Raw genomic sequence first — 16718 nt, forward strand, 5'->3', positions numbered from 1 at the left:
TTTTGCTGACCTATATACAGATATTGCAACCTACACACCACAGGGGGCAATGATGATACTCGGGGATCTCAATGCTCGCATAGCCAACATACACGTTCAATTGGTTGACTACTCAATCCATCCCGCAGACAAAGATGGCGATCTCGTATTAGATGCAATGTGGGATAGATGCTCATGCAATCACCTCATGAATGAACAAGGTTCGGCTTTGATATCCATGATGCATTCTATGCAACTTGTAGTCATGAATGGCACCAAGAAATTTGCAAGCTCCGGAACATACACATGCTATACATCAAACCATGGAAGAAGCACTAATGACTATGCGTTAGTTAGCCACAATGCATTGGATTTAATTGGACACTTTAAAATTGGGGCTCGGTCACCAAACTCGGACCATACTCCAATTCATGTATGTCTAGACCTCCCACACATGCCTACACAACGTATCCAAAAGGCGACAAGTTGGGCATATCGAATGCAAGCCACAAAGAAATTTGATTATACCACTTTCCTGGACAGCCTACTGAGTAGCCGATGCATGTCCCAAAACATTTCAAAAAACTGGGCTACCTTTCGTCAAGCAATAGAAGAGGCAGCAGAGGTCACTATGGGGCGATCTAAAAGAAACCACCAACAAGTGAAAGGTCTCCCTCATGACCCATGGTTTGATGAAGAATGTAAAGCAACCAAACGCAAGTTAAAGTGCTTCAATAAGTCCACGAAGGAGTGGGAAAATGCAGCCAAGGAATAAAGAATGCTGAAAAGGAAAAAGAGAAGGATGCATGAACTTTTGAAGGAGGAGCAAGAGGTGATCCGATTTAAGAAAGAGCCCAAGAAAGCATGGCGCAACATGAAGGGAAAAAAGGAGGATATAATGGGAAATTTCAGCATGGACGAAATGTATGTATATGCACAAACACTCTATGCTCCCACCGATGCTCAAATAATGATGAATGCTGAAATTCAGGTTGACACTAAGGAACCTATAACTTTTGCAGCGGGTTTGAGAGGTTTGAAAAAACTAGCCATTGGGAAAGCCCCTGACATTTTGCACTTCAACTCCGAAATGTTGAAATGGTCGGGTAATGAAGCTAAGAAATGGATACATTGTATGATGAATCAAGCTATCCACAAAGGTATGCCTGAAGATTGGCAAGAGAATTGGGTCAAAGCTTTGTTTAAAGGAGGAGACTGTAACCTACTCACGAATTACCACACCATCATGGTGGGCTCTTGCATGGCAAAACTTTTTGGGAGTCTGATAGAAAAAGATATTAGCACATGGGCTGAAAATAGTGGAAAGAGGGCTATCGGTCAAGCAGGTTTTAGAGCAAAACATAGTACCATAGATCACTTGATTACAATCCGGATTATGATGGAAGAGGCGCGACTCAAAGGGGAAACTATGTACTGCTGTTTTGTGGACTTTAAGAAACCGTTTGATACGGTATCTCGTCATGGGTTATGGTCCCGCATGGAGACCATTGGGGTTCCCATACATTTGAGGGTTGCGATATCACGCCTATACCATGCGGTTCGATGTAAACTGAAAATGCAAACGGGCTTCTCCAAAGAGTTCTTTAGCACAATAGGAGTCAAAAAAGGGTGTTCCTTGTCCCCGACATTATTTGGGCTATGCATAGATGAGCTTGAGGAATTTATCTACCAAACGACGCAAGATAATGGAGATGCACCAGATATAGGTCTCATTACTTTGCTACTCCTCATTTATGCTGATGATGTGGTTCTTTTAGCGCATAGCATGTCTCTCTTGCAAAAACTTTTGGATGCGGTACATGCTTTCTGCGAAGCTACAGGACTCTCAGTGAATGACACAAAAACAAAATGTATGGCGACTTGTACACACAAATCAAAGGATTAGCCCGCCCTTATGTATGATGGGCAAGAGATTCAAGTAGTGGACAACTTTAAATACTTGGGCATTATACCCTCGAATCATAGATGGGGGCAATGTGCAAAAACAAGAATTGAGGCAGGACAAGCAAGGTATTACGAGTTTGAAAACATGTGCAAACAAAGCGTCACTAGAAGGTGGGAAATAAAGTCCATGGCTTTCAATGCGTGTGTGGTCCAAACGCTATTGTATGGGGTAGAGGTATGGGGACCAAGTATTCCGGCCAGCACATGGAATGACATTGAGAAAATTCAGGAAAAGTTCTTATGTAGACATATGGGGATAAAAACCACAACACCCATACTCAATGATGCTATTGGAGACTAGACAAAGACCATTGGAAATGCTTGCTTTACAAAGAATGCATAGATATCTAAGTTGATGCCTAATAACTGTTTGCCTCACATAGCATGGGAGGTAGGATGTAAGCCGCAAAAGAACCACAAAAGCAAGTTTCTCACCTCTAGCCTTGTTGAGGACATCAAGATATGGTTCACTAAATGGCACGTGGGAGCACATGTGGACATGCATGTAGAGGAAGGTACCGAGCATGAGCACGAGCTGAATTTTGAACTACAATTACTTGAGGCCCTTCACAGCAAATGGAAGAATGCAATGCATAGGTCCAAGTTTGAATACTATTGCAAGCACATAAACACGAGATACTGGGAAGAGTACAAAACCGGGGAAACCCAAATACATATCAGGACACCCATGTCCTACCGTGCGAGACAGGCCATCACCTTGATGCGGACAACATCACACATGCTCAAAATTGAAACGGGAGGATGGCTAAATATTGATGCAAACATGAGGAGATGTACTCAATGCAACTTGAATTCATTGGAAAATGAGGCACATGTAACCCTTGAATGCCCAGCATATGCACACATTCGGGTCAACTTTCCCCAACTTATTCAAGGATGTACTACATTTGAGGAGCTTCTCTCAAGAACACATCCCTCTCCAGTAGCACTAGGCATCTATCTTGCCAAAGTGCTAGAACATCACACAACACTCACAAACAAAATCACCAAAGAATCATGACACGTCCCCTCCTTCACATGGGAATGGGGGAGTCTCATATATGAGATTTTGGGTCCCATGGGTCATTTTGGCCCCCCGAGGACATAAATACATCATCTCTCTCTCTCTCTCTCTCTCTCTCTCTCTCTCTCTCTCTCTCTCTCTCTCTCTCTCTCTCTCTCTCTCTCTCTCTCTCTCTACATCTGCACTCTGGACAGCCAGAGGAGCAGCCACCACTGCAGAGCTCGTCCCACACTCATTCGACCACTACTGGCACTCTCATCGACCGAGCATTGGAGCTACAGAGATACAGACGACCGCGACTGAGGAGAGGAGCTACACAGCATCGACGGAGACTACAACAGAAGATTCGAGCCATACTCTCTCGACATCCAGAGTGCAGATGAGGATGGATCCTCACCATTTCTTCCATCTTTGTTTCACACACTGTTACATCCAGTTTACCGGGTACCTATTGTATCAGCTGCTACACCCACGTAGTTTTAGATTGTAGTAGTAGTAGTAGTATTTTGTTCCACTTCTAGTTCTTTTCTAGTTCTTTTGTACCCAGACATGGTATTAGATTCACTATTTTGTAACTGACTGGTCTCATAGGTCATTTTGGCCTTTTGAAGACGTTAATATAACATTTCATTTCATTTCATTTCTCTCTCTCTCTCTGTGTGTGTGTCAACCTTGGTAAAACCAAGGTCATGGTATTTAGTACCACGCCACAATGGGTTAGGAGATCAGCACCTACTTTCACATATGGGCACGACAATATGGAGTACACTGATGCATACACATATCTTGGGGTGGTCTTTAGTGGACCGAGGTTCCCACTGAAAGTGGCAGCAGACACTAGATTGACTCATGCCTATGCAGCCCTAGGTGGTTTAGAGAGGATTTGTTCGCAAGTTCAGTTCCAGGAACCTCGAACAAAGCTATGGCTTTTCGACACTCTGGTTGATTCAGTTATGCACTACAGGGTTCAGATTTGGGGGCCGTCTATTGACAGTGCTGGATGGAGTAATATGGAGAGACACTTGATATCTATGATTTCTAGGCTGATTAGAGCCAAGGCCTCAGTCCCACATGACATCATACAAGCGGAGCTGGCTGCCCCACCTATGGAGGTTGAGGCTCTCACCAGATCAGTATCATTTGTACACACCTTATGGGACACCACCAGGGACAGGCATGCCAGGCTTGCTCTTGAGTCATCTAGACAGCTGGCATCACAGGGAGATACATCATGTTGGTATGCATAGATGAGCTCATGGTTTCAAAGGCACGGTTTCAGCATGGACAGGCTGCCCCCTTTCCAGTATTCTCTTGATGCACCATTTTTGGCTCTTACACGGATGGAGACTACTAGACTCATTCGGCAGGATCTTATCCAGCTTGATAGCAAGAGGACATGGATAGAGCCAGCACGGGAGTTGGGTACGAAGAAGGTTTTCTATAGAGAGCATCTTCTCCAACTCACGACAGACGGTTTTGTCACACGGCCCAGTTACATGGACACACATCTATCTCATGGGTTATGATGTGCTATAGGCCAGATTCGCACATCTTCACACCAGCTTGGGATTGAGACAGGTAGATTCAGAGGCATACCAGCAGACAATAGAATATGTCAGTTGTGCCATGCAGAGCCAGAGACAGAGTTTCATTACATATGTCGCTGCACAGTCTACTATGAGATACGGGGACGCTTTCATTGTTTATTCAGAGATGGTTTTGACTCGCTAGATAGAGTCATGAGATATCAAGATCAAAGATGTCTCGGATTATTCCTACTTGAGATACACAGACATAGAGATGCTCTATTGAGTGGGCAAAGACAGAGACAGTCCCAGAGACGCATCTCAGATTTCTTCAGTCTGAGTACCACAGAGGCAGAGGGGACACCACCATCACAGACCTCGGTTCCCACCCATACACACACCAGCGGTACTCTCATTGATCGAGCTATAGAGTTAGGGAGATCGAGACGACCGCGACTGATGGGGAGGGGAGCCACGCAACACCGGCGGAGATTGCGGCAGAGGATCCACAGGATTCTAGCACGACACCCAGAGTGTCGATCAGGCTAGGCTTCATACTACTGTTATATTGTATTATGGTGACATTTATCCCCACTTTGTACCTTTATGGCATGATACCATTGATCAGCCTACCAGCCACCCATAGGAGTCGGTAGCACTCCTATCAGTTTCCTTGTTTGTAGTTTTCTTTGTTTGTACCCAGACTTGATACTAGACTCATCATTGTAATCAGTTGGTCTCATAGGTCATTTTGGCCTTTTGTAGACCTTAATATATCATTTCATTTCATTTTCTCTCTCTCTCTCTCTCTCTCTCTCTCTCTCTCTCTCTCTCTCTCTCTCGTCCAGAATCCTAGCCTCGCCATCACCAAAGCCTTCCCCTGGGCGAGAGGCTGCCCTATGGGGAGACGTTAGCCTCAGCGCCACCTCGTCCTATAGTAAACTCAACAACCCTTTCAGTTGTAGCCTGCGCGGCAGCTTCCCAACCAAAACCTGCATGGCAACCAACCTGGCAGCTCCTCCCTATTCTACCTTGGCAGCACTCACTCAAGCCGGCTCATCGTGGCACGTACGAAGGGGTAACCCCTTCACAAGGGATCTCAAAAGCCTCGGCCGCACCCTTCGTAAGGCTATTCCATAAGCCCCATAACCCCAAGCCCAAAATTAAAGGGGGCGTTCTCACCCTCATAGTAAAACGTCCTCTATGCCAATCTCCTGCAAGACCTTTCTTGTGGTGGCAACGGTACCAAGGAAGGACCCTATCGCTCGTCAAGATGCGAGGATCACAGCCCTAGAGACCCAGGTTCAAGATCTCATCGAGGAGAATACTCAACTCAAGCAACGCCTGTGCAAGCTTGAGGAAACAAAGGAAGTAGGGAGCCAAGCTCTACTTGTGAAAGCCCATGAGGTCAAAACCTCTGTTACTTTTACTTTCTTTTTAGAAAAAGTAATAGAAACTTCTAGATCTAGGGCTCCATGCAAATAAAGAAAAACTTTTGAGTTGATTTTAGCATTCATGCAATAACAACCACTTTTGGAGAAGTATAATCTAAGAACATGGGGACTAGTAGCATATTGATATCCCCAGAAAGAAGTCCACGACACAACAAATGAAAAAATTGTCAGTAAAATTCAAGCAGCCTTACAAGAAAACCGGCTACAAAAATCTTTTGGCCTCAAGGTCCGAATTGGATAGCTCCACTCACCATGGTGCACAGACGAGGACACTCTTGAAGACGCAATTGCCAAGCTCAACGACATTCTCCAACTAGTAAATATCAAGCCAAAAACCGTCTCTTGGATCAACGATACGCATAGGAATGTGCCACCCGAGCATTGTATCCTTACCCTCAAGGACAAAGAAGAGCTATCGAAGCTACTACACCAATCTCGTCTCCTAAAGGGAAACAAACTTTGGATCGCCGAAGAATTGACCCCGAATCAACTCAAGAGCAAAGCAAGTGAACTCAAGAAGATGCATGAAGCTCACAAACAAGGGAAATGGGCAATCTATCGAGGTGGTAAATCCATTATCCAAGAGTTTCCAACTCCCAAACCGGCCCCCCCCTCACATGACTCCCCTTAGGTTTTATCCTCTTTTTTCCTTTCCATTACCCTTTTTGATGGACCCTCAGTCCTTAACTAATATGTATCTACACTTCACTTGAAGGAGACCACTGTAATGTTTTGCTTTCCGGTCCCATGGATCATATGTGACCTCTATGGACAATAATTCAATCCATCTCTCTCTCTCTCTCTCTCTCTCTCTCTCTCTACTTGAGTTACACAGGTGTAGAGACACTTTACTGGGGAGAGCTAGAGAGAGGCAGTCCTAGAGACACATTACAGATTTCTTTTCACTAGATATGGGACAGCCAGAGGAGCAGCCACCACTGCAGAGCTCGTCCCACACTATTCGACCACTACTGGCACTCTCATCGACCGAGCATTGGAGCTACAGAGATACAGACGACCGCGACTGAGGAGAGGAGCTACACAGCATCGACGGAGACTACAACAGAAAATTCGAGCCATACTCTCTCGACATCCAGAGTGCAGATGAGGATGAATCCTCACCATTTCTTCCATCTTTGTTTCACACACTGTTACATCCAGTTTACCGGGTACCTATTGTATCAGCTGCTACACCCACGTAGTTTTAGATTGTAGTAGTAGTAGTAGTATTTTGTTCCACTTCTAGTTCTTTTCCAGCTCTTTTGTACCCAGACATGGTATTAGATTCACTATTTTGTAACTGATTGGTCTCATAGGTCATTTTGGCCTTTTGAAGACGTTAATATAACATTTCATTTCATTTCATTTCTCTCTCTCTCTCTGTGTGCTTGCTTGGAGATGGAAAGTTTGAAGGTCGTAAAGGAGAAGAATGTAGCAGAAGCGGACATTCCTCTTCAAGGAACCACTTCAAGAGACCCAACAGAGGCCCTCCGGAACCCCCTTTCTGCTTATACACTCGGTATTCGTCTCTCTTCTGACGCATTACGCGTCATTTGAAATCTTGTTCTTTGGCTTGCGAAGTGGTGGGAAGCATATGTTCTTATAGGCTATTGAAGGACTATTTTCAGCCTTCGCTATTGTTTGCCAATTTCAAGATCGTGATTGTCTCCCCTCTCGAGAGAGGGTTCTTTAGAGTGGAGTTCAAGTCTACAGATCAAGCCATGGAGGTCTTAGCACAAAGCCCTGTGGACTTCCATTTTGCTATAGGTTTTCTCGCCAGATGGACACAAGGGACGGATCTCAATGGACTTGATGATGGAATCGCAATTACAACTAGATTTCCAGGTCTTCTTCCGGAATATGCTCCACATCTAAATGAAATTGGGAGATGTATGGGCTTTATGGTTGGCGATGTTGTGAATCCCAAAGATGAGGATCACACAATCTCCATTAGGGACACAATCTTGTATTTTAGAATGCCTTATAACTTTTTATCTTTTGGTGATACCATTCATGGTTGATTCTCTGTTGTATTACTTTGATGTACTTTTACCTTAGGGTCTGTGCCCTTGAGGTGATTTTTTAATGGAAAGATTTTCTTTTTCTGGAAGAAAGAAAAAGCAAAAGAAGTGGCAATGGGATGAGAAGTGCAATAAATCCTTTCGCTTGCTCAAGCTCGTTTTAGGTAAAGCTTCGATTGTGCAGCCACCACAGTGGGATTTTCTGTTTCATGTTTTTGGTGACATCTCCAACATAGCCATTGGAGCAATCTTAATGCAAGCCAGAGTTAAGAGATGGTACCGACCCGTCTATTATGCCAGCCAAAGGCTAAGTCTACTTGGTCACTGAACGGGCAGCAACATCTACATGCACTAGATGATTTTTGTACAAAGAGAGGTCTCAGAGTGAGCCTTGGGAAGACCAAGGCCATGATCTTTCATAGTTCGAGGCAAGGTGGGAGTCATGTTACATTCACTTTAGCAAGAGGTTGTGTGGAGGCCGTCACCTCATTTGTGTATCTAGGGATCACCTTTTCAGCGGCTTCCACGTGCTCCACTATGGGATCAGCAATTAGAGCTAGATCAACACAAGGATATGCAGCATTGGCTATGCTAGAGAGACAGTGTCATCAGGCACACTTCCAAGATCCTTGAACGAAGGGGTGGTTATTTGACACTTTAGTAACGCCGGCCTCGATATATGGAGCAGCAGTATAGGCACCAGGCCTAGCAGCCCAATGGTGGATCCAACGACCACAGGTCCTCATGATGATATGCGGCAAACCTTCAGTACCTCATGCGTCATGACATCATTTGAGCAGAGTTTGTTGCACCACCCATGGTAGTGGAGACTTTGTTTCACACCGTATGTCTCCTAGACAGATTCCGGATGCCTCAAAAGCTCTGATGATGACCATGTGATATCCAGATGTAGAGCGGCAACCTAGCTTCCAACTTGCCAAAACAACCACAACCAAAACAAAAAGAAAGAACCAAAAAGAAAAGGAAACAAATGGCAAAAACAAAACGAGAAGGCAAAATAAAAGCAAACCCAAAAGACTAAACTTCACACACAACCCCCCCCCCCCCCAAAAGAGAAGCTAGCCCCAAAAGTACAAAAACAAAGCATACAAAACCTGCTCCACGAACACACACAATCCAAAGCAAGGGAAAGCATGCAAAAGCAACCAAACACAAAACAAAACAAACCGAAGAACAAAACAGCAAACCAAAAGACAGCAGCTATCACTGTAGATGATCCAAGGGAACCAAATCTCGGAGTATTTCGATCCGTTTTCAACAGCACGAAGACCAACAAACACGTCTCGATGTAACGCTCCGATGCCTGCAAGAGCCACTTCAGCCTTAGCTAAAGCGTCCTTGGGGAGGCTTTCCAGAGGAGTCTTGCAGACACCAGAAAAGGAAGTTGGAGATGCATAGCGGGCTGTCTTTGAGAGGAGAGAGTAACTACCTTGTGACAATGAAGAGGAAGCATGTTACCGAGACATAATGTAGTTGCTTTCTAAGAATATGAGGCCTAGATGGACATATCGACTTCCCATGGTGGCTATTAAGACTTATCTAGCACTTGCACCTCATTTTCTTTGTATTTAGTGTCTAAGATGCTGCACTCCAACCACTTAGGTAACACTATAAGAAATTGTATCAATGGCGAACTTCAAAAAAGATGCATAGATTGTCTCACCAGCCCAAGACCTGCTGATATCAGAAGCTTTGCCCAGTCCATTGGAGTGAGCCCAGGGTTCTTCTTTTCTGGCTATCAGGGAAACACAAACTTTAAGCCAAAAAGAAACAGGTTAATGTGGGACTGAGTGATACTCTGCAGCCTTTCCTCCGAACAACATACCAAAACAAGCTCCATGTCTGCCATCGGAATGTTCCTAAACTGCTTGATGTGGATGGCTCGGTCACCATACTTCAACGGAGACTTTGGCGGAGTGGCACGTCTTCAAAGTCAGCAAAAGAAAACAGTTTTAACATACACAAGCCTTCATAGAACATAAGGCAGCATTTGATATACAAACCTGTAGATAAGGATCATTCGCTCAAAAGTTGGCTCCTGGACCGTGGTTTTACGGAGGAAGTCTTTAAAACTAAAAAAGAAGAGTAGAAATTTTATGTCTCACACAGAGTCATCAATCTTATTCTAGCAAATTTCTTTGTAATGAACAGTTCTGAGGAAGAAATTGCTAATACAGCCACTCTTTAAGGAACTCAACAGAAAGAGGTAAGGCATATCAACACTCTCCACAGGGAAAATTCAGATTGTAACACCTCAGTGCAGCCTCTGCTGTCTAGACCTACATCGTGATGGAAAAAGTAGGTGATGCTTATTCCACCGAAGGATCCAAACGATGATTGAAGGCTAAGAATTGATGACAGCAGACATGCTGTGGGAATTCGAGTAGTGCTACCTATCACACCATCTACAGTTCCTGTTAACTCATGAGTCATGCACCACATATCGATGGGAGGAAAAAAAGGACATAGAGCAATTCATTACCTGAAAGGTGACTAAAATGGACACAATTATACACATTTGCACCAAAAGCTAATAAAGGCCATCTTACATAGGCAGTGGCAAGAAGCATATAACTCAAGGTTAAAGCAAGAAACGATGTTGAATTCAAGCTTGATGACAATAATGATGGTGTAACTAAGGTGTTAATGCCTGCAGTAGACAATAAAAAATCCATGCAATGTAGTGCTTGACCTTCATGGGATGCCCATGACTACAAGCTGAGTAATTTTCCACAATGCATGCTTGAATAATGAGCAAGGCGATCGACACAAAGAATAAACAATCTGTTTTCAGTACTGTTGGAGCTACTAATAGGGAAAAATGAGCCTCGATATGACACAGTGACTATAGAGTATATTTACATAATTAATCAATAAAGTAAAGAATTACGACCAATGTTGAAAATTAAACATTTGGTTGAGGAAGTAACCAACTGCAGTATGAGCTACAAATCATTGTGTTAGTCACGAATGCAAAAAATGAAAACTATAGGCATGCAGCATGTCACACTAGTTTTGTCTTAACTCACTCAGAAGAAGATAGGAAGGGTTCAAGGGAATTTAGACTGGATCAGGATATGCACATTGTCTTTCCACCCATTTCGGTTAAGGCAAATTGGATTGAGTTGACAATGGTTTTAATAGAGTGAAATGGTATCCGTCTTGCAGGTTAGAGCCACACAAGAAGACTATGCCCTTATTTTCTTCTAACATTGTTCATCTCTGCTCTAAACTTATTTTTTCTGATGCAAAACAGAGAGCTTTCTCCTTTCATGCAGCCAAGATATTTCTTCTAGCCCATTGACTCAGTATGGCTTGAGAAAAGTTGCATCCTTGTGCCGTTGCAGCATTGTATATAGGAAAAATCACCTGAGATTCAAATTTTCAATACGGATCCGCTCAACATACAAATCTTGCTCAGCTGCATCAGGTATTGAATCCACTATCCTGGTGATGCTGCTGCTACTTCGATTTAGCTGTTTTGAAGAGAAAAGCCTTCGCAACCTAAATTATTCATGCGCAGACACTTAGCAATATGAAGAATGATGACGACACTAGATTGACAAACTGCTTAGATGCTGCCAGTACAAACCTTAGTTTCAACACTAAAAAGTCCCAAAAACGTGAGATCAAAGAATCTATTTTTTCCATCACAAAATAATCAGTGGTCCGATCCATTCCAATCCCTTGACGGAAAAGTGCGTACTGAGTTCAAAACATTGACACCTAATTGTAAGTAATTTTCACTTGTCCTTAAACAAACACATAAAACACAAAACAATGTTAGTCAACAAATGGAAACTACCAGCTCTTAGGCAAGAAGAGATAATGATATTATTCCACTTACACAAGAATCTTGGAAAAGGTGCCAGAACACTGATCTCTTTCAAGACCACTGATCGTTTCAAACATAATGCTTATCAGAGATGCTCCATTATCAACTTAGTAGCACCATGCTAAATTTCAAACACTGAATACCCTACTGTTCTCTCATATGCTAAATGTTGTCTAAACCAAGCTGCACCCAGAAACTGAAGAAAATGAGGGCAGCAACTCAAAGCTGAGTATCAGACAAGGGTTAGCTCCTCTCCAGAAGCTCCGAAAGTCTCACTCTGCTTTTTGTCATGCCAATCATATTATGTACCAGGCCCAACAGCAGTAGCAGGGAAATGGATGATGCACGAGATATTGACACACTCAGAAACACCATGCTGAATTCAAAACAGAGTGTCCAATTGCTATGTAAAGTGCTACACGTTCTCCAAACTCGAGCTTCATCCATCAATGTATAAACCTAGACTAGAAATTAACCTATGACATCAAATTCAAACTCTTTGACCAGGGTTCACACAATAAACAATGTCCCAGTTATCCCAACGCACCTAAAGTGTGTATCTTGCAAGTCCCCTATATGCTTAACTCAGCTAACAGCTAATGACTGTCCAAGAGCCTCCTTACACATGACCATGTAGCATCGTTGTCCATGCTCAATGTACAAGAGCATTAGGACGATCGGATCCCCTATCCTTATTGCAATTCCGTATGTAATAATCCCCAGGACAGATGATCCATTCGTACAGACAAACTCCTATGCAGAAAAGTGCAGCTACAGACTCATGGTACTCACCATAAGACAATATAACCATCAACTTCATCATGCATAGTTTGGACTAAATACTATAACATCCCCACTAGCGTCATCAGTGCCCAATAGTGGGTGTAGGTAATAATGCTCCCAACACAACACACACCACACGCGCGCACACACGCGCACACACACACACACACACACACACACACACACACACACACACACACACACACACACACACACACACGTGAGCATACATCAACACAAAGTTCAACGTACTGAGGTTCTGTCACGACTCCGGAGATAAAGGGTAGCCTCGGCCTGTCACAAATTGCTGACGTGTCAAGTCACTAAAGAGCAGAGCCAACCTTCAGATCACGGCCGAGGGGCTTAAACCCTAAGAAGAACAAGCAACAGCAGAAGAAGTCCTACCAACTTATGGGACCCCGTCCAAGGGGCCCAAGTGACAAAGGAATTAAAATAAAGCTTGACCCTCACACACACACACACACACACACACAAAAGACAGCATAGAAACAAATGACGTGGTAGCTGTACGGATAGCCTGAAAATTGTGCTGCCATGCTGACGTGGCAATTAAGCGGATTTTCGTAAATCACGCTGGCAGCTTTTTGGGCATCGCTTTTTGGGCCAATTGCTTTTGAGTTTAAAGCTTTTCATGTAAACTCCTTCTAATGGCCAAGGGCATTCAAATATGAGGCTAGGGCTCATTCTCTTGCACTCTTCTGGGAGAAGGTGTAGAGCGTGGAGTACCGGTTTGTACTGTGTTGATGCAATTTAAAGAAATACCGAAAGGGACGCCAAGGTTTGGGGGCAATACTCTCTAGGGTGGAATTCCGCACTCCGTGTTACGCATCGTCTCTCTCTTTCAGTTCAGTTGTTATTGAAGTGCTAAAAGTCTGTTAAGTATGTTCTTTTCTATTGGCATGTGGTGCCCGTCTTGTGACAGTGGTATCAAAGCATCAGGGGTGTGCTTTTCTGAAAGCATACCGGTCCTACAAAAGAGCAGACAGAGCAAACTAAGAGACAATTGGAATCTTATTTGATGAATCTTCGGGTCCCGACCCCGGACTTATCAGAGACTCCCACCCTTACTTTTTCTCTGAGAAAAAGACCCTTCTATTAGTTAATGAAACTGCCCATAGGGCTACAACCACCTCTACAAGAGAGGGCTACAACAATCATGATGGGGAGACTCTCCCAATGAAAAAACAGCATATGTACAATGAGGCTAAATCAAGAAATGGGAGGAAGGAAAAGCCACATAGATGAACGGTAGTGCCATCTGAGTACACACTGGACCATGGTGAAAAAAGGCCCAGGACGCCAGAGTCGAAGAAAAGCCTCTCTGCGCTCCCGCATGCGGTCGGAGCTGCCCTAGAGTCTCTCGAGCTGTCCTCTGAGAGTATGGATCAGCTCTAGCCAAAGATCCCAAATAATCTCGGCCAGTGGTATAGGGCGAGCCTCGAAGATGCGGAAGCAACGGGCCCGCCAGATGAACCTAAGTGTTAGGCCACTGATGAGCTCCCAGCACTCCTCTCTCTCCCTGCACCACTCCTGTGGAGTAAGCTCTGTGGCAGGCTGGAGTGTAGGTCGACCCCCCTGCATCACTATCATCCTGCTGGTGGAAGATAGCTCAAACTGAAGTGCCCGGCCCGTGAGAGTGGACCAAGCAGTTGCCCCCCAAGTGTATTGCCGAGCTGTGGAAAGGGCTGGCATCAGCCGAAGAACACGAAGCCACACATGCTCTGCCAAAGGAGAGTCCCAAAGACAGTGACACTAACTTTCCACAAGATAGTCACAAGCTGCACATGCCGCCGAGAGATCACTCTGTACAAGCCAGCTCCCAACTGTTGTAGCTCTGTGTGCAACCAGCCACTGGAACAAAGTGACTCGTCTCGGCTGTCTGGAGTCCCACAACCTCTCCCAAAAAACTGCCAAGAACTCAGCTGTGAGACCCTCCTCCTGCCAATGAGGTGCTGCAGCAAGGCGAGCCTCTCTCCGTGTTGCCAGTATGTGACGTCCCAGTCGAACAGTGTACTGAAAGAAAGGGACACCTGGGTGGTCTAGAGAGGAGAAAGGGTCCCTTCAAAGCCACTCTCCAGGATCCCACTATACTCGTGCCAGGGGACGGCTCTCCCAAGCCCACAGTCTCCAATGGCCAGTCTCAAGAGCTGATGGGTCGCGATCTATGACACAAGTCCTCCCACAGATGCCCACCACTCGGATCCTCTGAAAACAGCACTCTGCCACTTGCGGGGCCTCTACTGCAACTCGGTGTAAGCGTCCCTCACCCTGTAGCTCGAAAAACAGGGAGGGTACAGTCTCTAGGTAAGCCCGAACTGAGATGAGAACCTCCAATCGTGTGAAGGCTCCCATCCACCTGGGCGATGCTGACTCGAGAGGTGTGAGCCACTCAGCTGGTATTGCCTCTGAGATGTCCTTACACATGCTTTGCACCCCTCTCATGCCCTGTAGCTGAAGACTTTGAAGCTCCTCTGACAAGCCCTGAAAACTGTAACCAGTCACCTAGAGAGCGTGCTGGACCCTCTGCCACGGGACCCCACGAAACATGAGGCCGACTACCAACCAAGTGGCCTCTCTAAGTGCTAACCATGGGGTTCCAAACAAGGGGCTATCTCAGGCGCTCCTCCATGCAAGTAGGCCGACGCTGCTCTAGGCCTTGCCGTAGTTGCTCCAAAGATTGGAGCAAACTCACAGCGAAGCGGTCCACCACTCTCCTGCTCAAGCCAACTCTGGGCATCTCTATGAAAATCCATCTAGTCGAGGGTCGCCAAGGGCCTCCAGCCTGAGGCACCCTAGCACTAAGCCGATGAAGCAAGAACTCCTTCAAGGGCTCCTCACCTGGAAGAAGTCCTCTGACGATGAACTTCCCAAGAAGGGCTCTACTCTGCTCTGCTGGGTCTATGATCCCTAGCCCTCCCTGAGAACAAGGAAGAGTGATGACCTGCCATGCCACTTTGGCCCGGGCTATCTGAGTGTCATGCCCTGACCAAAGGAAGTTCCTGATCAGCCTCTCAACCTGGCTGATACAAGAACTCGAGAAGATCTAGCAAGAAGTAATGTACCACATACTAGACAACAACACCTGGTTGGCCACTACAACTCTGCCTGCCAAAGAAAGACGTGCGGAGCTCCAATGTAACAACTTCCTCCTGATAGACAGGAGGAGGGAGCAATCCGCCGCTCGGCAAACAAACCCAAACCAACCTGACAGCCCACGTACTGAACTACAGTCCCTAGGGGAATCCACCTAAAACCCTCACCTGACATCCAATCGGGCATAGGAGCACTACCAACCGAGAAAGCCACTGTCTTTCTCCAGTTGATCAATTCTCCAGTTGATCAATGCGCCAGATGCACAACAGAAAGTCTCAAGAGCCTGCTCACACCTGTGAAGGTTGGCCTCCTGGCCATCCAAGTACAAGGCTGAGTCATCTGCAAACTCGGTGTCCAGTAGCTCATCTCCCCGAATAGGAAGTGCTAAGCCACGCAAACCAACCTGCTCTGAAACCAAAAACCTGCTCATCGCCTCAACATACAACAGAAAGAGGAGTGGAGCAAGAGGCAGCCCTGTCTGACCGAACGTATGAGCATGAAACGATCCCCTCTACCTCCTAACAAAAGTACCTGACTGTGTGCCCGTCTGTACAAAGCTGACACCCCTCTGATCCAAGCATCTGAGAAGCCCATCCTATGTAGAGTGCCCTCCAGAAAGTCCCAGTCAACTCTGTCGTAGGCCTTCTCAAAGTCGAGAAGAAGAATCACCAGATCCTCACCACGGAGCCACGCTAGGGCAGAAGCCTCCCAAAAAGTAAAGATGTTGTCAAGGATACTATGCTCCTTGACAAAACCTTTCTGAGTCTTATGTATAAGGCTCTCTAGAAGTGGTTGAATCCTCAAAGTCACCCTTACCTCATCGCACATTGGGTGCGCTCCCGTCTTCATCCCTTTGTCTTACAGGGCATAAGCCATAAAGAACCCAAGAGATGGCGTTCATGGATTCAACAGAATATTTGCAGTTTCTTCTCGACGAGCTTCACGACGTTCTTTCGCGGCATCCTCAGTAGAATCTTCCCATGCTGCAAAGTTTTC

At 45.4% G+C, this 16718-nt stretch overlaps 1 protein-coding gene across 3 annotated transcripts in view; it reads right to left on the reverse strand.

Moving 5' to 3' along the window:
* LOC147435062 (aminopeptidase (DUF3754)) overlaps window positions 1-16718 on the reverse strand; it is a 126524-nt gene that overhangs the window by 19357 nt on the left and 90449 nt on the right. For all 3 annotated transcript variants that reach the window (XM_086491432.1, XM_086491430.1, XM_086491431.1), the window contains exons 7-11: window positions 11583-11695; window positions 11360-11494; window positions 9994-10062; window positions 9816-9915; window positions 9654-9725 (exon numbers count right to left, since the gene is read on the reverse strand). In XM_086491432.1, coding sequence (XP_086347558.1) covers window positions 9654-9725; window positions 9816-9915; window positions 9994-10062; window positions 11360-11494; window positions 11583-11695 — 489 coding nt within the window. The remainder of the gene's footprint in view (window positions 1-9653; window positions 9726-9815; window positions 9916-9993; window positions 10063-11359; window positions 11495-11582; window positions 11696-16718) is intronic.

This window comes from Adiantum capillus-veneris, chromosome 19, assembly GCF_014529385.1.
Source record: "Adiantum capillus-veneris isolate H3 chromosome 19, ASM1452938v2, whole genome shotgun sequence".
In the NCBI taxonomy this organism is placed as follows: Eukaryota; Viridiplantae; Streptophyta; class Polypodiopsida; order Polypodiales; family Pteridaceae; genus Adiantum; species Adiantum capillus-veneris.